This window comes from Tubulanus polymorphus, chromosome 2 (genome assembly GCF_964204645.1).
Source record: "Tubulanus polymorphus chromosome 2, tnTubPoly1.2, whole genome shotgun sequence".
NCBI lineage: Eukaryota > Metazoa > Nemertea > Palaeonemertea > Tubulaniformes > Tubulanidae > Tubulanus > Tubulanus polymorphus.
The window spans coordinates 4,295,072-4,317,102 of record NC_134026.1 but is presented as its reverse complement, the minus strand read 5'-3'; the positions used below and the strand labels follow the sequence as shown (position 1 = coordinate 4,317,102).

Sequence of the window (22,031 nt, the reverse complement as noted above, 5' to 3'; positions counted from 1 at the left end):
ACAATTAATAGAGTAAAATATTGTGTGAAAAACAAAATGCCTTAGACTAGTATCAAAAATATTAGTGAAACCAACATGTCCCTAAAGTGTCATGTATCATATATATACTACAATCTTTACATTGCACAACCAGTCAGTTGAATCAGTTGTTAGTTCACAATCGACTAAAAATATCTGATCCATTTGGATAAATTTGATGCTAAAACGCTCAACTCTTGAAAATGTCTCTCATTTCGGAGGTTCAATAATTAATCACAGGTGTAATATTCGCGGATCTTTCGGGAAACTCATCATAGGAAGACCGGCTGCTTGTAAAACTGTATTAATAGCCGCATGATCAAACGCGTCTCTATCGTAATGCGTAAAGTGAACTTCGTCTCCTGCAATGAAAATTTCAAATGGGTCAAAACTTCATACCAGCAAAGGCATATATTCCGATACATTTTCAAAGGAAAGGGGACAGTTGCTCAAATGTCTTAAGTTTTAAAACAATCATTAATCTTAACGACTGGGGCCGGTTGCATAGTCAAGGCTTAGATTTAAGACCAGTCTAAGACTAACTTAGTTCTATAGCTAATCTAACAATTTAAGACTGGTCTTAAGTTGTTAGATCGGGTATAGAACTTAGTTGGTCTTAGACCAGTCTTAAATCTAAGCCATGACTATGCAACTGGCCCCAGGGGCCGGTTGCATAGTCATGGCTTAGACTTAAGACCAGTCTAAGACCAACTTAGTTCTATAGCCAATCTAACAACTTAAGACTGGTCTTAAGATTTAAGACCACTTTTTGACTTAAGTCACGACTGTGCAACTGGCCCCAGATGTTTTGCTTACCTGGACCAATGACAAATGCACCGCCATTCTGTCTGACGTCGCCTTGAAACTCCATTGGATGATCTTTCGCTCTCCAAACGCTCTTCATAATACCAGATATAATTCCAGATTTCACGTGTTTGCTTTCTAGATTATGAAAATAAAGAGAAGTATAACAAATCATTCAAATCGCTCATTTTAGCCGATCTTAAGTGAATTCTCATTATGGTATATTCAAATGAAATAAAGAGATTAAACAAACAACTGTTTCACCAACCTTTACGACATCCGGAATCAAATGAGAGATTTTTTTCACGCAGTTGCAACTTTTTATAAATGTGCCGGTCAGGATCACAGTACAGAGCGTATTGAGTGAATCCTGTCACTCTTTTGAAAACCTGAAATGTAACGAAAATGAGTTTTTTTTTAAAAACGGTAAAAATGCCAATAACTAGTGCGCAGTTGCAGTTGCAGGAGTTAGCTTCAAATCTTGAATACGGGTTTACAATTTTATATTTTCACAAACCACATAACAGTGGCGTTGGAAGCGCAGCGGCCAAAGCCGCGGCAATAATTTACTGAATGACTTTTTTTTTTTCTTTGAATACCGCGTTTTTTAATAAGTCAATTCGCCGCGGCAATATTAAGAATCTGTCCGAAATCGGCATTTGGCCGCAGCAATAAAACATTGCTTCCAACGCGCCTGCATAAGTATAAGGTTGGTTAGTCTAGTACCTAGCCGGTCGTTCTACAAACAACCAGTTGTAGGGAACCGTAAAAACGACTGGTATTCAGACTAAAGGTTGGTATAAGCCCATCCGATTATAAAAAGCTTACCACCAACGATTAGGAAACTAACTCTAGTGCGCATATGCTACAGATTTATCAGTTAAAAAATCAAAGATTTTGTAGGGACTCACTGGTATAAATTTCCAAGGAGCGCATCCGATCACAACTAGCTGCACGTCAGCATTCTGAAAGTAGAAAACAGATGATGAGATGTAACAACTGATTTCGTGTATTCACACGTGCCGCTAAAAATATGAAATATCATTTATAATTACTTCTAGTGCCTCTGAACGAACTTGAGCCAAATCTGAAAGAGATTCGAAAACACCATAATTGAGATCACTTATGGTGAGAAGATACAAAGCGACTTCGCGGTGGTCAAAAACACAGGGGCTCATATCCGAGAGTTGTAGGTAGTGTAAAAACGATAATCTATTAATCCAGTGTCTATAATATATATAAAAATAAGTTATCTTCTTATATATATTACAGATACTGGATTAATAGATTATCGTTTTTACAACTATCTCTTCTCTGATACGAGCCCCCCTGTGCACAGTCGTTTTCTTTGGCTTTGCGTTATTATGCCTGCCCTAGGCCATCTCTCTGTGAAATTACACTCACCCTCAACATATTCTTTAGCCGTATAACACAGAAAATGCTGAAATGAGAATGTAGTAGGCTTACAGTTACAAGTATCAATACGACATATTTAAATTTGACTGGCCTGGTACGGTACTTATTTGTTTGGCCGATTGAAACTTACACGAATAAAAATCACTATTGTTTTACGATGCTTGTACAAATCACCAAACCTAACTTCGGTGCCAAATTCATCGAATACATTACAATCGGCCACATCTTCGAGGTCAACTTCATTTATTTCAACTTCAAAGTCAATACCGCGATTTATTCGGATATCTTTGACTGATTTGCAGTCAGATATTTCATTTTCTGGGTCGGCCATATTGACATCGCCGCAACCTGTGAAGCAGTATGTGTGGGTTCGAATCCCAACAAAATTAATCCAAGAGCCTCAAACCCACAATTAATTCAATCAGCTAGTTGCCGTAATAAAGATTCTCACAGATTGTTATGGATTGCATAATACGAGATGAACATAGACGAGATGACAAAAACAATGGTGCAATAAAAACCAATACAATTCAATCAGACTACGGAAGTGTTTGGCAAGTGAGTGTCCGCCAATTTCGAAGCTAAATAAATTGATAAAGTTAGTTTTTCGGATAATTGTTACATGAAATCGAACCAAATATATTTCAATGCATTGTAATCTAAACTATTAATTGTCTTAGACGCGATATGTTTCAGTTAAAGGACCGTTTATTTATTTAGATTGGTCGAAATTGTTCTATTTTAAGAAATCAAGTTAAATTTCAATGGAATTATATTTCCCCTCGGTTACTATTCAATTCGATTTAGTAAGATTAATTGTTGTTGGTAGTATATTGAGATAATACCAATTATTTTCACCAAAAAGAGACTGCATGCGAATATTTTGACCCTTGCCCTGTCCTTTTTTATCCTTCAGACCTTACAAAAAAAACTCATTTAACTGTGTAATTAAAATAGGAGTAAAATCCCACAATATAAATGAATTAGATGATAAAATGTTTATTTAAAACATATGAGAAATATTTCTTCAGTCTAAAATCATGTAATTAACATAACATTATGTAATTAACATAATTAACTAGTAGTCTGTTAGTAAACCTGTCCTGCTTAATCATTATGATAAACGAAAGTGTCAACAGATCTTTGTGCCAGGTCCCTGTGAATATCTTGAAAAATATAGCCTGATAAAATCTAACTCGATACATCGATCATTTATTGTAATATTAATATCTTGATTTTGCTTGAAGGTTTTCTGAGCGAATGCTAGTCGACTCCTCAGCAAAATGGAGCTTAATAGAAGGCGGAAGAAGGATGATAAATTCCAATCGTTAAACAAGTCACTACAAAGAGACCACCTCGGGTTGCAGCTCTATACCTTGCCTCCAATTGATAATATAACATTGCAGGAATTTGAAGAATTTGCTGCGGAAAGAGCTAAAGGTTAGATTTTTTATCTTTCCTTCTTGTTATGTACAATCAGTACACCAGATTACGCTGTCTTATGTGGCTGAAAATTCCGAAGAAAACCAGTTTCCTTGTTGAAAGGGAACAAATTCAAATTTAACTTTTAAGCCTTATCACTTTTATCGTTTTAACAGCCCTTAAAAGTGTCGAAACAATTGGTATTCGGGTTGTGAAATCGAGTAAAGAATACAAAGATGCCCTAAGAGAAGAACTAAAGAAAAGCAATATCAAAACATTCAATAAGGTTGGTGTAGATGGATAATGATTGGCCTGGGGATGTTCATAACAATCATTGTAGTGTAATAAGAATTGATGTTTCCAATCCAGGCCTTAAAATCCATGGTATTGAGCTCGAAATATTAAGATGCCTCGGGCCAGTTGCTCAAAAGTTGGTTAAAGATAACCGGCAGATAAATACCATCAGTGCAATTTTAATTGTCAGTATGTCAGCTCTCCACCAGTTAACTTTAACTAACTTGAGGAACTGGCCCCTGGAGTCTAAATTTCGGAAAATGGAGACTATTGGCTGATTCCAACTTTGTTGTTTGTAAGTGACATGTTTTGATTCCAATTTAAGCCTGGTCAATGTGACTTCAATGATATAAGGAAAGACCAAATTTCGCATTTCATCCTAAGGCTGGCATATTGTAAATCGTAAGTACCATAATCAGGAAAGGGTGTTACTTAGAATTCTACTTGAAATATTGAACGATTATCTCTTACGTATCATTCTAGCGAAGATCTAAAACGCTGGTTCATTACTCAGGAAGTCGATTTATTTCGTCACAGATTCACTGAAGAATCTTCGAATAACATAAAGTTATTTCTTGACAGCAACAACTTGGATTATTCACCTGTAAGTAATAATTACTTCTAGAACGAAAATGATATCTACTGCAAATTAATAAAAAATCCATTATTAATGATTAATGACCTCTTATGAAATAGATACCAGAAGCTGAGCGCGAACGATTGAAACCTCTGTTGGTTAGCTCTTCGTACGATATTACGCCTGCCAAAATACAGGGTATTGATTATTTCAAGGTATGTATACGTAGAGTAGATAGTACAGACAACATTTTAACCCTTTCAGTGCGTCTACACCGCAGTGCAGTGTATAAATCAGTGATAGATTTTGCTAGTACACCGCACTGCGGTGTATTGATGTAATTAGTAATTTATTATCTCTCTTGAAAAATGGCAGCACGTGTCAAACATAGTGAAATACTAGTAGCTAACGATACACCGCGCTGCAGTGTAGACGCACTATAGTGGTATTCCCGTTGTTCAACACACTAGGGTGGAATTGTTTAGAATTTTCAAATTATCTCCAGCACTATAGGATATTAATTAGTCAGCACTGAACGGTTTAAGACAAAATTTCACTTCTGATCATCAATTTTTGACACAATGCGACTTGAGTGGATCTGAAGAAATGTTGTAAAGAAGCTGTCTATCAAATTATTCACCGGGAAATGTTCTTTTCTTTATAGGTTCCCTTTACAGAAGCTCATGATCTCGTCAGATCTCGAAAAATCTACTTAGAAAAAGGATACGCTTACGTACCTCACAGCGATCTTGTGTCTTTAATTGCCGGTGTTTTTCGAACCAATCTTTCGCACGCCTTATCAGTACGTAGTATGCAAACAGATTGATATTTCAAGGATCTGATGAAAATTATGGGAAATGTGTCCCTATTGTACAGGACAATGGAAATGATTTTCAATCAGCATCCATTTAGCATCTGTGAAATACGATATAAGTTTTGCATCTTCCTCAGGTGACAGCGCGAGCATTGCCAAATCTAGAAGAGGACAACCGATTAGTGCCAATTTTAAATGGACTGAATAAAGGGTATTTCGGTCAAGATTACACGAATAAGAAATCTAACACTGGTGAAGTAACTGCTGCTATGGTCGATGAGGTATTTAGAATATCGCTTCACTACCTCAATTACAAATGGTGCGACTTATTTACCATACCAATATCTTATTGAATGTTCTCTTTGTCTCTTCAGCTATCTAAAAAGTCATTTCCGCCATGCATGCAGCAGGTGCATCAAGGTTTACGACAGACTCATCATCTGAAACACGGGGGTCGTATGCAGTACGGTCTGTTCCTGAAAGCTATCGGAATGTCGTTAGACGAGGCTTTGAAATTCTGGCGAGCGGAATTCTCGAAGATCATGGATGTCGATAAGGTAAGTCTTTCAGGCTTGAAATCGCCTTCAATCCTATTCATTTCCTACGCTGTAGAAACTTTTCCCATTACGATTGAAAAAAAAAACTTCAATGAAATTATTGCATTTTCAGTTTGATAAACAATATGCGTACAATATACGCCATAACTATGGTAAAGAAGGCAAACGTGCCGACTATACTCCGTATAGCTGTATGAAAATCATCATGTCTAATACTCCCGGTCAAGGCGATAGTCACGGTAATAAGTTGCCTCTTAGTTGTAAAATAATTGAGTTAGTAGATTTCTCTATCACAGTTCATTGACTTACTCTTATTTCATAGGATGCCCATTCAAACATAGCGATGCTGGACTACTGCGACAACGATTCCAAGCTAAAGGCATATCGAAGGATGGAATTGATGACGTGAGAACTTTAACTAAATTTGTCGCGAAGTTTAGTACTCTCGGTTCAGCTGTCCACCACAATTCGGACATTCTGAATCCCTTACAATTGAATGCATATAATGGTGTTTCAAAATATTTGTTTTTTTTTCGGCAGGTTATGGCATACGTCAAGGGTGGCCATTATCAACTAGCATGCGGAAGATATTTTGAGGTTACTCACATGGTCAATGATACTGGAATCGCCGTTAATCATCCAAATCAATTCTTCGAGGAAAGTCAAAAATACGAATCTGGAGAACGCAAACCCGAATGTACGTAGATTTCGATTTATTTGATCATAAATCTGCATGATAAAACGTCCTAGAATCTTGATAAACTTGTGCTCTATTGTAAACTATTTGTTTATTTCTATAGCGGTATCGCAGACGTCTAACGTACGGATAGTGAAAGGAGGTTCTCAAACGCCATCTAGTACCAAGAAAATGAACAAAACTGAATCGAAAATTTTGACCGACACGTCGAACATAATGGACGACATGGACAATGAAGAAATGGATAAACTATTAATGGAGTGTGACATGGATGAACAATCATAAGATAATCATTCATTTGTACTTGTTACAATTAAGGATGGGCTTCCGAACTGTAATTTAATTTGTTTAGAATATTCACCTGGATTTACAATATGTAATTGAGGACTGAGGAAGTATCATCATTTCTATAGCGACATAGATTGCTTCATTTTGTTCTGCTGGGTTGATGTAAAATATGTAAAAATTATTACTAAAAATAATAAAACTCGATAATGCATATATCAAAATATCTAATTAAAACCCTGTATTTGTTGATTTTGTGCATGCTTTTTGATCGACTGTAGCCATCTGTTTGTCGAGTTGCTGGTTTCAGTATGAACGTACTGGAGAATCCCAGGATAAATCAATCTAGTATTTGACGAATGTATTGTGTGTGTATTCAGGTTGACAATACATGCTTTCTTCTATAGTACACACAGTGCGCACTGATTAATAGCAGCCACACTCGATTATGAAATGTTTTGTAATCACATGGACTCTATGCTCGCATGATCATGTCTACATCTGTGGCATGATTCACATAAATGAAAAAAAAGTTCTATTGCATGGTGCATTTGTGTGCATGCATATAGACAGTACTGACAGCGCAAAAATGCGTCCGATGTCTGAGGTGATTTAAACACAAAATGAATTGTAATTTCTAAAGGAGTCATTGATTATTGCTCTACAGGTATTTAGTGAAAATGAAGCTTTTGATTTTGATGAATATCCTCATCAGTTCAGTAATGAGTGCTGGAGTGTATGATGTTGATGATACACCTGGATTGGGTTTAGAGTTTGATGGAGTTGGAGGGATAAGTGCAGGAGTAAGTACCGTAATACCAGGAGTAAAATGCCTGTTTTTCTTCTGATAATCATTATTATACCATAAGTTATGTCTTCTTTTCCTTCAATTCTGATGTAGGCCACTTCACCATTGTTAGTAAACTACCCTGAACCGTATCGAAGTCACATCTTAGATTATTTATTTAAGGTAAGCGACACGTAATTTATTCATAGGAAAGATACATGTATATACTGGTAATGAGGAATAGAAGTAAAATATTCTTCGTTTTGTGCAGCCAAACTTTGGAGCCTCCTTGCATATACTGAAGGTAGAAATTGGTGGCGATTCACAAAGTACAGGTAAGGGCTATACATAACTTGCTTCAACTCATGTATCTTGTATTTTCTGTGACAATTTACAAAATATTTTCAGATGGAACTGAAGCATCTCACATGCATACAAGCGATGACGAAAATTACTTTCGAGGCTATGAATGGTGGTTGATGAAAGAAGCTAAATTTGTAAGCAGAAAATACTTTTGTCTTGGTTGATAATGCATGCAGAAAGGTTAATTCTAATGGTCTTATTTCTCATCTTAGCGTAACCCAAACATCAGGTTATACGGATTGCCGTGGGCTTTCCCTGTGTGGTTAGGTAGTCAGGGTAATCCATATAAGAATAGGACAAATCTTGTTACTTATATTATGAATTGGATCACTGGAGCTCAGAAATATCATAACCTAACTATTGACTATATTGGGGTAAGACTCATAGACTTCCTTCCATACATTTATGTGTATTACTTTTTCTACTGACTTTCAAATGATTTGAACATCGAAATTTGTTTATTTCAGATATGGAATGAAAGACCTTTTGATACAGAATACATCAAGGTAAAAATTTTACCTTTGAATTTAAACCTACGTTCAAATGTGGCAGATGCGATTCTCATGTATTTATGTCTTCATTCAGATGTTGCGAGAGGCTCTTGATCAATCTGGTTACGAGACGTTGCGTATTGTTGCCGCTGACGGAGTGTGGGAACCAATCATTTCAGATGTCCTCGACGATCCAGTCTTGTCGAAGGCAATCGATGCGATTGGGTGAGAGTCCAATTGATAATGTCTATTTACTATAGGAATTCCGGTGCGTAAAACACTTATTTTGATATTGATAGCGTACATTATCCGGGAACTCATTCACCAGATAACGCGCTGAAAACTGATAAAAAGTTATGGGGATCCGAGGAGTACAGCGCCTATGATGATTTACATGGTGGTGCTTGCTGGGCGCGTGTAAGTTCATTTCACTAGAGGTATTTTCATGCTTTCGTTTTTGTATCTCACTTTTATTTCATTGCTGCAATACTGTTTTAGATATTGACTGAAAGCTATGTAAATGGACATTTAACTGGGTATGTTTTGGAATTCTCCATCATATTTCTGGTCTATCAAAGCCCTAAACATGATCATGTGAATGCAATTAAACCTTCTCTATCACTTGCACTGTTTGTAGAATATTATCATGGAGTGTTATTGCCAGTTACTATGATGCGTTACCTTATACTCGTAATGGTCTCATGACTGCAAATACACCTTGGTCTGGTTACTACGATGTTAGTTCACCAATATGGATTTCAGGTCAAATAACCTTACAGTTATTCTTATACATGTACTCAAGTACTGGGATTATCTCATCTATGAATGGAATTTAGCAGTATGCACTATAAACGTACATATATTTGTGTCTTTTGCAGCTCATATTACTCAGTTCACTGAAATTGGTTGGAGGTATTTGAAACATGATTTTGGTGTTGGTCGGCTGGTAAATAATGGCACCTACACTGCATTGACTAGTCCAGATCAAAAAGCCCTCACTATAATTATCAGTACTATTGTATGTACGTTGTAACATATAAAACTAAATATTAACCACTTGCAAATTTTTGCAGCAATGTTTCTTCTCTTCCCTCTTTTAGGACCCAGCATTTGGACACTGTTTTTATGCTATGCCCAAGTTTAGTGTGGCACCGGAAAAGGCACTTTTTCGATTGAAAGGCACGTATGTAAGTGTTTGACCCATAAAAATTTTTGTTAGTAATGAATAATTACTGCTCAACTATTATTTAATAAACATAATGTGTAAGGAAGAGTTACTTGCTGATTAATAACTGAAATATTTTTCATCAATTTCTAGAGATATTTTACGAAGTTATATGTTTGGTATAGCAAGTTCGACACAATCGGGAATTCTACAATTCTTTTCAAAAGGATGAAAACTATTCCCGTGAGTAGCTAAAACTATATTAATACTTGATCTCAGTTGTGATAATAGTGAAAAAACTGTTTGGTTTCATCCCTTCAACTGTAGGTCATAAATGGAATATTCGAGCTCAACTTGGCAGTTAACGAAGTTTATACACTGACGACATTGTCTACCGGCAACAAAGGATATTATCCAATACCACGCCAAAAGCCATTCCCAGTGTCATACACTGATAATTTTGAAACAGGTTATACTTTAGTTTCTTAGGATTAGAGATAAGTTCATGTCTAGAAAATTAACGAAACAGAGTGTTAAAGACTTGCGTAACTTGCTGTGCAATAGTTGATAGATGAAGAATCTTGTACACTTATTACTATAATGTATGTATTGATAGGTTATGAAGCGATCAGCGAGCCTAAATATTTTGCACAACAAGCTGGAGTATTCGAAGTTGTTAAACTGCCAGGTGATAGTCACAATCAAGTTGTTAAGCAGACAGTGACCGCGATGCCGATTAACTGGTGTAAAGTTAACAATCCTATTACACTTATCGGTAATTATTCGTGGTACGTAGGTTTCTATCGTCTGATTGCCTCAATGACGAAATGATAACGAGATATCCCTAAGAGTCTTCTTTGAATTATCAGGAGTGATTTATATATGCAAGTTGACATTCTAACCAGTGATGGTGAAAACGGAACATCCGGAATGTTCATCGCTGCTAGAATCAATAAGGGAGGTTGTCACGTGCATCGCGCCGATGGAATATACCTGTTTCTAGATTACAAGACGAAGTTGTATTCACTGACAGGATCAACCTGTAAGAAACTCTTGGTCATAGCATGTCCTCTATCAGTTGAAAATGTAAACAGTAAACTTTGCCCAACTCTGACAAACTGGGACCGGCAAATTTGGTCCAAGATATGCAAAGTTCGAGTCAAGGATAGGAAAATATGTTGGGAAGTAACTTTTGCCTATGTCTGAGTAAGGCAGGGTTTACTGAATCGACATTCTTGAACCACTTGATTAAAGTATCTGATATGAGATACGTATATTTTTTTTAGTTAAGAATTCAACTGTTTACTTAAAAGATAAATTAGAATTGGATTACGGGGTGTGGTATACAGTCAGTATGGACATAAATGTAAGTACATTTTGTAACATTGTCATCACCACAAAACAGATGAAGGATCATGCTTTCTCTCTCATTACAGACAATCCCCTCAGAACATGGAATAGTTACCAACGTTAATGTACAACTGAATAAGAAAAGACTGTTTAATTACAATATAAGTTCACCGACTAGCAGTAAGGGTTTCATGGCTGTTGGAATGATCGATTTCGGCGTCGGATATTTCGATAATTTCCATTTCAAAAGTAATGAACCGCGATCAACTGTTCAGTTTAAAGATGAAAAATTGTACTTCGAACGTGAGGTTGCGTAACTGCCATGAATTGTGTTAAGTCTTTAGCTGATGTTTGTACAGGTGTATACAATTTATGAACTGTTTCTAAAAGATTTTTGTCGTTTTCCATTTAAATAAATATTGAAATTCCATTCTTTCCATAAACATGTTGTCAATACTTAATTTGTCTTCGAGTAATCATTGATAGGTGACCAAGGAAACTTAGTACTGTGAACCTCGCCTTACTTGGACATGGCCAACGCGGGACCTTTGACTGGGTACTCTGGCAGAAACGAAATAATTTTTCTGACATCTGTGTTTTCCTATCCTTCACTCAAGACTGATTTTGCCACTCCCAATTTTTGAGCGAGGTTTACTGAGTAGTGCACACAACTGTAGATGAACTAACAGGATTGCACTTGTTTCAAGCAGAGGAGTTTCTAATCCAGTTGAGTTCTCGACAGACGGACTACCACGCCAGCTTTCTAGCAAAGGATAATTGAGTTCTCTACCATCACAACTTCTAACCGAAATATGCAGGGGTAACATTAATGAACTGATAAAGTAACAGCAGTATATAATGTTATAATTTTACAGTTTTATTACATTAAGTATAAAGAAGTGTATAATTAATAATAGTAATAATAATTGATATTAATAAATAAGTCACTTATCACAATTTGAAAACACTAACAAATTAATTCGAAACTAGAAATGACAATCAAATTTTGGAATAGAGTTGAAAATGGTAAACTTTGGAATTTTTGCACTGACCTGTAGTACCTGTTAAACAGTATACTAGTCAAGTAGCTGATATGACAATTTCAACAAAAATGCAATTTCACCTTTGATGTTTTAGTTTCCGAATGTAATTGAGATATGTACGTAGAAAAATCGGGGTAAGCAAAAGAATACTTCTAAACTGCGGTTAATGGACAGATCTCTTAAATTAAATTTCGCATCACATTCGCATTTGAATATTTCGCTGCAGCCATCTTAGTCATGAGACAAAAGACCTAATGTCGGAATACACTAAAGAAAAAAACTTTTAAATACTAAGCAATAAAGGGCTAAAAGTTTGTGACAGAATTTTTATGGATATAAAAAATGATACATTACAAGCACAAACCCAATAATACCTAACCATCAATTTATCATGTAAGCAAGTATATTGTGTTGGCAGCCCCTTCCAACCTTGCTCTAAGCATTCTATATAAATACTATTATATCTTACTTCACTACTTCGGCTGATGCGATATGCAATAGATATGGATCACGCAATGGTACTAAAACTTTGAATGTAACAATACAATACTAAACTAATGTTTCAACGATACAAATCAATTACTGAATTCATTCTTACTAGGATCATGCTAAATGATGAATTACAAAAATATGACACAGCCAACGAAACAAGCCATTTTCAGATTCAACGCATCACATCATATATGATCACAATGAATAAATTCAATGTACGGCATGACATACGTACAATACAAAATTCGGTAGTTATAGATACTCAGTTCGACGACGGTCAATCCTAACGAATGATTAATACCATTACCTATCAAAGGAGAAAGCTCATTATGGATCGCACAGAACTTTGTCCTTATTCATTTCGATTTATGGTCATGACAGTTTTGTATGACTTAACTTGAGAGAACTGCGAATTGTAAAATAGTGTCTAGCCTTGCATGTATTATCATTCATAGTTCCTGTTAAAACAACTCTTTTTACATAGCATAGACAAATAATGAGAAATCCTTTGATCGAATGCACTTTCCAGGTGAAATGAATCGATATATTTAGCACATGCAGTCTTTACCGCGATAACAAAAACCCTTGTACCATTCAAGCTCGGAAAGAGATTTGAAAACTTGTAACTTTTAATGGAAAAAGTTCACGACAATTCTAGTACTGTCTTTGGAATCCCTGAGGTGAATATTGCTGTTGTGGATTGTACGGATATTGATCTTGTTGCATCGGCTGCATGTTGCCTGCAGATCCTTGCATCGGTGGTACGCCTTTACGATACACGAGCATATTGAGCACTGGCTTCTTTTTGATGTATTCGACAGCTTTCTTATGAGTCACCATCGTGAAATCGTGACCATTTACCTGTATTAACGAAAAATTCCGAAAAAAATCTATATCAGTCCCTCAAAAACTTTCAGTAAAATGATTGAAACTTCATATGCATTTATAAGCTAATCTTATTATGTTTTATTTGCGATTTAAATTACAATATGAAGTAGTAGGAGTAGATACAAAATAATGTAATTCAAGACTATTATCTTAACTATTCTCCCAACTGTGGCTCTGTGTCATTGATATGCCGACAACGAAAGCTTCAACAACAAAACTTGTTTCTTACCTGCAATAGTTTGTCATGCATTTGTAATCCTGCATGATGAGCTGGACCATTTTCATAGACATAAGTTACATATACACCCTGAAGTATAATCAATTCAATTTCATTCATAATGATTATGCAATACTAGTAGGATATACTCTATAAAATCTGCCTCTGAAGAAGGACCTAGCTGTAGATATATATTTGTGTGGAGTTACGCTATTTTATCAGTACAGGTGGCCACTTTTATCTGATTTGCTTTTTCCGTGACACAAACTGTTCGCCCAGACTTGAGGCCTACCTGCTAAGAATTCAATTAATTAACGCAGTCAAATACGTAAGGCTTAGATGGAAACCTTGATTTTATGTGTGATCTAGCAATCTGAATAAATTTCCCTGACTTAAAGCTTTTTTTATGAAATTCCCTGAATAAGGAAAAGAAAATTCCTCGACTTTTTCCTGGTTTCTAGGTAAGTGTGACCATCTTGCAGTGTTTTCAATAAATTAAGAAATTAACAAGCGAGGACCCTTTGAAAAACAGGAAGGTCCCATAATATGTCACAGTCCCTGAAACAAAAGCTGGTTTGAAAAAACAGGCGGGTCCTTAACTAACGACAGACGGGTCTGGGACCTGGCTCTTATTGAAAACACTGCGTTGTAATATAGAAAGGGGCCTATAAAATAACATCTAAATAAAGGAGAACTCCAAAAAGTCCATTTCTCAGCAATTCTTTAAAGAATATCAAATATCACCTTGCCATATTGACCAGGTGAGCAGGTTTAGAATCGGAGCACTTACATTATCCTTGTAACCATGCGGGCTTTTCGTATAATCTTGGTCGATTCCACCTCCGATCTTGAATCCACATCTATAGCGAACTTGTTTACCACCTTTACCATCTGGTTCGTAAATTAAATTTCCCTGATCGTCACGATCTACTTCTTTATTCAGCACAATCGGAATCTGCAGGTAGAAAACAATAGCGATTAGGCTACTTTGACAGATGATACAATACCCTGGTGGCAGATATTTGGACTAAAAATCCGCAACTAAACTCCTTAATTTCAGGCTACATAAGGGATTATTAACTCCAAAAGTGCACTGGTCAATTAGATATCAACTCAATGATAATCCTTGTCAACAAAAGAACTGAATATTTTGCCACGTAAGTTGTAAATATTGGTTTAATACTCACACTTAAACACTCCAGAGGCTGGCCGGCCGTGTGGACCGCCATATCGCGCGATTGAGATCTGTATTTGTCGTAACCGTAAAACCCCGACCTAACTTACTCGCATGCCGCAGACCGAATATTATCCGGACAAGTTAGTTCACTTCTACGCCGCTAATCATGTGTCAAGTGACGCCACTTGACGGTCTCGTAAGAAACCGTATTTTCAACGTCCAGTTCCTGTGCCTGTCCGATGATGGACAAGTGCCCTCTGCGTAAGGAAAGGTCTAATGAGTCACATTTTATCATTCGTTGTCTGTCCCTTGTATTCGAAATACAATTTTTTGCTGAAGTCCCAAATGATTATAATTTTGGATATATCCTGATTGGATCCTTTCGCTCAATGCACCTAAAGATCTTAAGTGTAAAGTCCAAAAAACCTAAATTTGGATCGGTGGACAAGGACTTGATACTTTACTGAATTTATTCATAATACTATGCGCAGATGGTACAGTTACACGTAGTAGTTTGTACAGTAAATATTTCATCTGCCGTTTGCCCAGAAATCAAAGAAAGTGAAAAAATTTAGTAATTCCTACACCTAGGAAAATAAGTAAAGCCTAACAATTGGAGTTAAGGGCTGAATCCGTGAAAACAACTCGGTGGACGGCGCATGTGGGTGTGCGTGGAGTCTTTTGATCAAAATCATTTTAAAGTGATTTAAGATGGCGACCACACCTGTTCCTCTACAGTCTTAGATATTACGTCCTCAAAGATTAGATTTTAAAACTGATCTGTCTACATTCATACATCGAAACTTAATCCGAGCTTATAAATAATGCGATTAATGAAAAACATTTCAATTGATTCAGATTGGTACGAACGTGCCACAGTCTCAGTTCTCCCCCATTTTTCAATTCGGGACTCAATGTACTCGCCGCGCAGTGAAATTCCGAGCAGTAAGTATAAAAATGTATAGGCCTACTATGGCAACTACTTGATGACAATTTTTTGAAAATGTTAACACGAAAAACAATATGTATTTACAGTGTTGCAAATATGACTTAACCTATTATTATGATTATGACTTGCTTTGTTTGGTAAATGCGAAATCATATATTCTAGACTACCAAGATGTATGAAGGATTTGATAAAGAATCTCAGTCGTCAGCTGATGGAATTGCCAGAATATTAGGAATTATCGCCATATTTGAAGTGTTTCTGGCCAGCATCAGTTTGGCATTTGAAATCGTGCTCCACGTATTTCACTACAATCTCGCATACCAGACATTTTCACCAGTGATAAGCATCATCCTCTCGGTCACTATAATCTACGCGGTCAATACTAAGGCAACGAAATTGCTGAGCGTAGCGTTCGCTTTCGGCTTGGCCTTGTACGTTTTGAATCTAATCTTATTCATCATCTATCTAGTGGAGATTTCGCTGTTACACGAATCGTTTGCCGATCCAAACAATTGGTTCATGGTGAGGAAAATCGTGGCTTTGCACCACGTCATCGATGCGGTCCTCGGAGCTGCTATTATGGCAAGTGCTGCGCAAGTCGGGCTGATGGCCATTCAAATCTATTATGGCAAGAAATGGCGAGATCAATATGTGGAAGTTTGTGAAAACTAGACGTACATTATGCGGCGGATCGGAAACTTTCTAACTTGTTTTTAATCTTGCGTTGGGACATTTTGATTCGTTAATTTTTGGTTTAACAAACATTGGACATTTGCTTCCGTTATTTTACGTTATTTTCCGTTAACACCCTAAATCACTGTAGTTATCCTAATTGGTCACAGCTACAATGCACACTTTTGCTTGAATTGGTTTTCAGCTTAAATGGTAGAAACAAAAAATGTATATCGCTTATATCCATGCAATAAACTGTGACTTAGCTTAACATTCTTTGCATGTTTTTTTTTCATATGAATGGATCTAATTTCTTGACTCCGCAATACTCCAAGCGTCATCGTTTAAGATGCACGTGGACATGAGGGATTGATTTCTTTTGCTTTTGACAGTAGGATAGATCTTACTAATTTACCGTGAATATATTGATTGATCATACAGTTTGCAGATATACTTCATTTAATCAATTAATGAATGATATACGCCCTAAGATTAGATGATTATTATAGTTCCTATTGTAGTTCCTAGAGTCATAGTTTCCTTCCTCAGAAGTTGATGAAGATCGTGAGTAAATCTTAAATTGTCCAAAAGGTTGAATATATATGTGTATATAGACCTAATTAAGGCAACAAATTACCAAGAAAATAATGTACATTATGAGAATTTTATTGTCATGTTGCCTTCAATAATCTTCATCATGATTTCATCAAAACGCTATTTACAGAAACGTTTCTCGACTTGTGTCGTCGCTAATGCTAACGCTGAGAGTGTGGCCCAAGCCTTCTCTAAAACTTGCCCGCCTACCGGCGAGAATTGAATTCTGAGCGCCCAATAAACGTTCTGCGCTGGCGTGAAACACAGAGCACCGACGCTCGTGTTTCCCGACCATTGACACGATCGAATCTTCCGTATTCGAGTATGTTAATTGGGGAAGTACGATATCGACATCCGATGGCGACGGGTCTTGGTTCGCTGTTTGCATATAAAACATAAATATCTGATCAGGAGAGTGATTATGCGCGATATATCTAGCTTCATTGTACAGCGTCGACAACGGGGTCGTTTCGATCGGTTCGTCGTAGCCTTTGACGATAGTCTTCAGTATGGTCGTTTGGTATTTGTGACGGTTCAAACTCTGAAAGTTTTCCCGTTTCACGAACTCGTTGTAATAGTAATCCAAACGCGCCTCTTCCTGTTCGCGGCGTATATATTTGATCATCAAATACGTCATCACCAATCCGTAGAACATCAACACGATGAGAATGTATATGAAGGCGTCGACGTCCGAATGACCGTCCGGTGTCGGAAGAGTCGAATTAGCACAAAATATTTCTACCTCTTTTAAAATGTTCTCCTCCGATAGTTTTGGCACGATGAAATAGTCATTTTTATCGTCTTTGGAAGTTGAATTGTTGTAGGAATCATGTCGAATAATGACTTCTGACCGTTTCGATAGGACTGGCGGCATTACTTCCCTCAAAATAAAATATATATATTATAAGTCCCAAATGAATGCATGAATTCATTTTCATATCGAATTACAATACGCAAAAACACGTTAAATCACCTTTAATACAAATTGAATGTGAAGGACACACCTATAGCAATAAGGCTGTACAGCAGAGCCAAAACTTACCAATAACAAAAATAGTCCCAATACTCAATGAGTATCCGTTTTATATGCATAGGCCTATACATTTTTCAAAGTAGCTGTCTTATGGTGGTCGAAGACAATTATTCAGTTTCCCAAATCTCGTGCCCTCGTATCTAAGTTATATAACTAGTAGTTAAAACCAGTTTCGATAATTTTGTTACTAGTCTGACACCAACGTCACAGTTTTTTACTTACCTTAAATTGTAAACAGTAAATTCTTAATCCAGTCGTGTAATTTTCAAGATTTAATCTTGCCCGTTATTGTCAACCACGCCTTATACGTAGGCCTACATGGAATCATGATCGATGCCAAACTTATAATCATGCGTGGTTAATAAGACAAAGGTAACGTAAGGCTGACTAGTCCGCGATTGATTTCTGATCGTAGCGCGGAGTGTCCTATGATAGCTCTCGGATATAGAAATTAAATTCGCACACTATAATTTTCACAATGATAAATTTTACTTTCATTTTCGTAATCTGGCATTTTCTATAATTGTTGCTTAAGAATATGATTCACGTTAAAACTTTCTAATCGTCGAAAAATCCAACAACGTAAAGGATACCATCGGACAAGTTTCCCAGGAAAACTAGAAATGTGCCAAATTACTTTCGAGATCTTTATCAAGCAATTGGTATAAAATTCTTCGTTTATTGTTTGCTTGTTATTTTTTGTATACCTTTATTGTACTGATCAGTCCGGGGCGTCGAACCGACCGAGTTGTATTCACACGGATCAATAAAGTTTCTTTGACTTTGACTTTGACTTTGTGTTTTAGCGACCGCTCTAACGGTAGAAACTGTCGCTAGAATTCGCGTGACTCAGCTGACAAGAAAAACAAACTCCTCCATGATGTTTTGGGTTTTGATGGGTTAAAACTGTTGAAGTCCTGCGTGTATCATTTGTAAGTAACATACGCAAGCATATATCATAGATGTTCTGTCGACCCTCCGTCTGGACTGAAGATGAACTGAGGAGAATGAGACTTTCTTTTTTCTGCAAAGCCTATTCGTAAAATCTAATAGGTCTTTCTTTCTATACTACTATAGGTTGCACATTATTCGTTTCTCACCTTTTAGATATTTACTGCCTAGTATATATGATATTTAAACCTACTCTTCTTTATTCAATTCACTAGAGTAGGCCTAGAGGCGCCGGTCAGTTGATCGTTCGAAGTTTGGGTAGGGCTGGTTGATGTCGCCTTCATCATTGACCTTGATACAAAATAATGGCTACTCAACGAGAGAAAGAAAAAGCTCTCGATGTCGACGACGAAGAAACCAACAAAGACCGCTTATTTTCGGCATTCGAAAAATTGATAGTCGATCCAGACTGGTATGTACCATGAATTGTCAAAACGGATCCTCACTTGCCACTAAATTTAGTAGAATCTTCTATTATTGTAGTTGGATGAAGAATCTTTATTACCGAATGAAACTTCATTGTATTTGTTTTTAGGCATAAAAGTGTAGATCTTGAAAAACCATGTAAATCTGGAGAAGAGATATGGGCAGGGTAACTATACGAATCAGTATTTGACAAAATCTATCATTTTGATTCAGTGTACATTTTGTAGAATTCATTACTTTTTCAAACATTTTAGGAAATCATCCAAAAACACTCAAAAGTCACCTGGCAAATTGAAATGCTCGGTTGTTCCGAAATCGCGAAAAGTTCCCTATTCGAGCGAAGCTCTGCCGTCAATGGATAAATTAACATTCAGTTCGGAAGAGTGTTTGGATAAGAATTGTCACTGCAACCAAAAACCGCGCGAAGGCCGTCTTAAAAACCCGTTAAACTTCGCGCGTGTCAGCGTAGTATCGAAACCGAGTCGTCACGTCGATATCCGAGAGGCTAAACTGAAACTGCACTGTAAAGAAAAAGACCACAAATCTGTGATTCGCGAGGCGCGTCTGAAACTGCTTAAGAAAATTCCGTCAGTGCCGACGATAAACGCTAGTTCGACGTTCGGTAAGGTGTCGCAGTCGCCGGCTCACCTCGGCGAAAAGCATACCCGGATATTCGGCGACAGCGCGCCGAATTTGGCGACGTTTAAGGATTTACGCGACGACCAAAGTTCGCTGATAACCGGCGCGAATTCGTCGAAATCGAACGCTCACTGGAAAACGTCGGCGAATGTTTGCGGCGAGCTGTTCGATTCGTTGAGTCCGATCCGACCGAATGTCGCCGCGAAAAAACGCGGCCCATCCGGCTCGCCTCCGCTGAAACACGCGGCCTGTGATACTCCAAAATTGAGTCGATCTTGTTCGCAAGAGGCGAAACTGGACGATATGTCGGTCGATGAACTCGCTGGATATCTCGAGGAATATATGCACATACCTAAAAAGATGTCATCGATGGCGGAAATGATGTATACGTGATCTTTACTTTTTGATCATTTTACCTTTACCCTTTCATTGCTGACTAATTAATACCCTATAGTGCTGGGGCCGGTTGTCATGGCTTAGACTTAAGACCAGTCTAAGACCAACTTAGTTCTATAGCCAATCTAACAACTTAAGACCAGTCTTAAGATTTAAGACAACTTTTTGACTTAAGTCACGACTGTGCAACTGGCCCTTGGAGATAATTTGAAAATTTTGAAAAATTCCGCCCTAGTGTGTTGAATAACGGGAATACCACCATAGTGCGTCTACACCGCGGTGCAGTGTATCGTTAGTAACTAATATTTCATGTTTGACAGGTGCTGCCATCTTTCAATAGAGATAAAAACTAATTACACCAATACACCGCAGTGCGGTGTACTAGCAAAATCCATCACCGATTCATACACTGCACTGCAGTGTATACGCACTGAAAGGGTTAATCAGCTTAATATGTAAGTCGGCTTCTTAAAAGAGTTTGGTCGAATTCACTCTGGGTTAAGCTTAATAATAGATTTGTTCTTATTGAAGATGAACTTGTTTGCTCGCGTTTATTGAAAGCTTTAAAAGTGCAATCATCGTAATCAAGGTGACCTAGAAAAATGAGAAGAGATATTTTCGATTCTCTCAAACCATGTAGCCCCATATAAAGCAATTCACTCGACTCAAGTCGCATCCAATCAACTCAGATTACTGTTAAAACTCGAATGTTTGTGAGGCCTATTTGAAATAAAAAATATATAGAGGATGTATTTTTGATGATTTATACAACTCATTTTTAGTCAGGATGTACAAATTTTCCCGAAATTGTCCAAAGGTCTGAATTGAGCGGAGTCTATTGGCTGTACTAAAATTAAATAGAAAGAAAAATTTCGAAATGTTGCTAGAAATGTATAATAGTCTTTAACTCGATTTTTACAGCGTAAATTGTCTTTATTGCAGTTAAATTGTCTTATGAATTGTCTTTATTGCAGTCACAGTTAAACCTGTTTGCCGATCATTAATAAACTAGTAGTAATTTTGTGTTAAAAAAAAATGTTTTGAAATAAAATTCATTATGTGTGTAATTTATGATTCTCCATCCTTAGTTCGATGGGTTTCACCTTCTTAAATGCATATTTATGTGTGTTAAACTTCAATTGAAATGTTATATAATGAAAATTGATCATTTACTTGTGGCATGTTATTAAAAACTGTAATGAAAATAAAGTTAATATTCAAAAATTCAGTTATGTCTTAGATTTGATTATTGATTTGCAGGTATGTTCTGATATTTATACTGCTTCATATTGTACAGGGTGGCGCCACCGACCTGGAAAACTCGGGGAATCAGAAAAGTCTAGAAAAAAAACAGGGAATTTGATATATTTCACCCAAAAACCTAGAAAACTCAGGGTATTCGGATAATGCTATTGACCACGTGTTTCGTTATCAATACACGATTCAATGAAAAATGAATTAATTGTAACATCTCGAACCACGAAATTTCTCTGATTCACTCCGGGAATTAAATG

General features: G+C 36.8%; 5 protein-coding genes across 5 annotated transcripts; 3 read left to right on the top strand and 2 right to left on the bottom strand.

The window, feature by feature from the left end:
• Window positions 1-4: 4 nt before the first annotated feature.
• On the bottom strand, window positions 5-2,711 carry LOC141898653 (peroxiredoxin-like 2C). Its single transcript, XM_074784678.1, has 7 exons — window positions 2,369-2,711; window positions 2,227-2,263; window positions 1,878-1,909; window positions 1,734-1,787; window positions 1,091-1,211; window positions 835-960; window positions 5-380 (listed from the first exon to the last, which is right to left on the bottom strand). Exons 1-7 carry the CDS (start codon window positions 2,567-2,569, stop codon window positions 253-255), a joined length of 699 nt encoding a protein of 232 aa, XP_074640779.1. The 5' UTR covers window positions 2,570-2,711; the 3' UTR covers window positions 5-252.
• Window positions 2,712-2,805: 94 nt separating this feature from the next.
• LOC141898652 (DNA primase large subunit-like) lies at window positions 2,806-7,097 on the top strand. The gene is made up of 13 exons (XM_074784677.1): window positions 2,806-2,836; window positions 3,486-3,678; window positions 3,837-3,946; window positions 4,280-4,356; window positions 4,438-4,558; window positions 4,651-4,746; window positions 5,196-5,333; window positions 5,483-5,626; window positions 5,720-5,902; window positions 6,015-6,141; window positions 6,225-6,307; window positions 6,443-6,599; window positions 6,703-7,097. The coding sequence occupies exons 2-13, from the start codon at window positions 3,522-3,524 to the stop codon at window positions 6,882-6,884; spliced, it is 1,575 nt and encodes a 524-aa protein (XP_074640778.1). The 5' UTR covers window positions 2,806-2,836; window positions 3,486-3,521; the 3' UTR covers window positions 6,885-7,097.
• Window positions 7,098-7,352: 255 nt separating this feature from the next.
• LOC141899264 (galactocerebrosidase-like) lies at window positions 7,353-11,409 on the top strand. The gene is made up of 18 exons (XM_074785460.1): window positions 7,353-7,687; window positions 7,786-7,854; window positions 7,943-8,006; window positions 8,080-8,168; window positions 8,247-8,408; window positions 8,502-8,540; window positions 8,620-8,750; window positions 8,825-8,942; window positions 9,024-9,061; window positions 9,163-9,287; window positions 9,404-9,543; window positions 9,626-9,712; window positions 9,844-9,933; window positions 10,018-10,159; window positions 10,307-10,478; window positions 10,560-10,732; window positions 10,977-11,056; window positions 11,127-11,409. Exons 1-18 carry the CDS (start codon window positions 7,565-7,567, stop codon window positions 11,355-11,357), a joined length of 2,073 nt encoding a protein of 690 aa, XP_074641561.1. The 5' UTR covers window positions 7,353-7,564; the 3' UTR covers window positions 11,358-11,409.
• A 579-nt stretch (window positions 11,410-11,988) lies between these two features.
• Window positions 11,989-14,914, bottom strand: LOC141899576 (tax1-binding protein 3 homolog). The gene is made up of 4 exons (XM_074785957.1): window positions 14,868-14,914; window positions 14,471-14,635; window positions 13,693-13,770; window positions 11,989-13,436 (listed from the first exon to the last, which is right to left on the bottom strand). Exons 1-4 carry the CDS (start codon window positions 14,907-14,909, stop codon window positions 13,230-13,232), a joined length of 492 nt encoding a protein of 163 aa, XP_074642058.1. The 5' UTR covers window positions 14,910-14,914; the 3' UTR covers window positions 11,989-13,229.
• Window positions 14,915-18,432: 3,518 nt separating this feature from the next.
• Window positions 18,433-21,691, top strand: LOC141899310 (uncharacterized). Its single transcript, XM_074785540.1, has 5 exons — window positions 18,433-18,477; window positions 18,912-19,037; window positions 19,272-19,468; window positions 19,592-19,648; window positions 19,737-21,691. Exons 3-5 carry the CDS (start codon window positions 19,362-19,364, stop codon window positions 20,512-20,514), a joined length of 942 nt encoding a protein of 313 aa, XP_074641641.1. The 5' UTR covers window positions 18,433-18,477; window positions 18,912-19,037; window positions 19,272-19,361; the 3' UTR covers window positions 20,515-21,691.
• Window positions 21,692-22,031: the final 340 nt, after the last annotated feature.

Excerpts from the sequence above, each read along its gene's own strand:
- LOC141898652 (XM_074784677.1), top strand. The coding sequence starts at position 3,522 with ATGGAGCTTAATAGAAGGCGGAAGAAGGATGATAAATTCCAATCGTTA. Across the intron at positions 5,627-5,719 it reads CTGCTGCTATGGTCGATGAG|CTATCTAAAAAGTCATTTCC; the intron begins GTATTTAGAATA and ends TTGTCTCTTCAG. Across the intron at positions 6,600-6,702 it reads TGGAGAACGCAAACCCGAAT|CGGTATCGCAGACGTCTAAC; the intron begins GTACGTAGATTT and ends TTATTTCTATAG.
- LOC141899264 (XM_074785460.1), top strand. The coding sequence starts at position 7,565 with ATGAAGCTTTTGATTTTGATGAATATCCTCATCAGTTCAGTAATGAGT. Across the intron at positions 8,541-8,619 it reads TTGATACAGAATACATCAAG|ATGTTGCGAGAGGCTCTTGA; the intron begins GTAAAAATTTTA and ends GTCTTCATTCAG. Across the intron at positions 9,288-9,403 it reads TTCACCAATATGGATTTCAG|CTCATATTACTCAGTTCACT; the intron begins GTCAAATAACCT and ends TGTCTTTTGCAG.
- LOC141899576 (XM_074785957.1), bottom strand. The coding sequence starts at position 14,909 with ATGGCGGTCCACACGGCCGGCCAGCCTCTGGAGTGTTTAAGT. Across the intron at positions 14,636-14,867 it reads AGCCTCTGGAGTGTTTAAGT|ATTCCGATTGTGCTGAATAA; the intron begins GTGAGTATTAAA and ends TTCTACCTGCAG. Across the intron at positions 13,437-13,692 it reads TGCATGACAAACTATTGCAG|GTAAATGGTCACGATTTCAC; the intron begins GTAAGAAACAAG and ends TCGTTAATACAG.
- LOC141898653 (XM_074784678.1), bottom strand. The coding sequence starts at position 2,569 with ATGGCCGACCCAGAAAATGAAATATCTGACTGCAAATCAGTCAAAGAT. Across the intron at positions 2,264-2,368 it reads CAATAGTGATTTTTATTCGT|CATTTTCTGTGTTATACGGC; the intron begins GTAAGTTTCAAT and ends TTCTCATTTCAG. Across the intron at positions 1,910-2,226 it reads GGCTAAAGAATATGTTGAGG|ATTTGGCTCAAGTTCGTTCA; the intron begins GTGAGTGTAATT and ends AATCTCTTTCAG.
- LOC141899310 (XM_074785540.1), top strand. The coding sequence starts at position 19,362 with ATGGCTACTCAACGAGAGAAAGAAAAAGCTCTCGATGTCGACGACGAA. Across the intron at positions 19,469-19,591 it reads TTGATAGTCGATCCAGACTG|GCATAAAAGTGTAGATCTTG; the intron begins GTATGTACCATG and ends ATTTGTTTTTAG. Across the intron at positions 19,649-19,736 it reads GGAGAAGAGATATGGGCAGG|GAAATCATCCAAAAACACTC; the intron begins GTAACTATACGA and ends CAAACATTTTAG.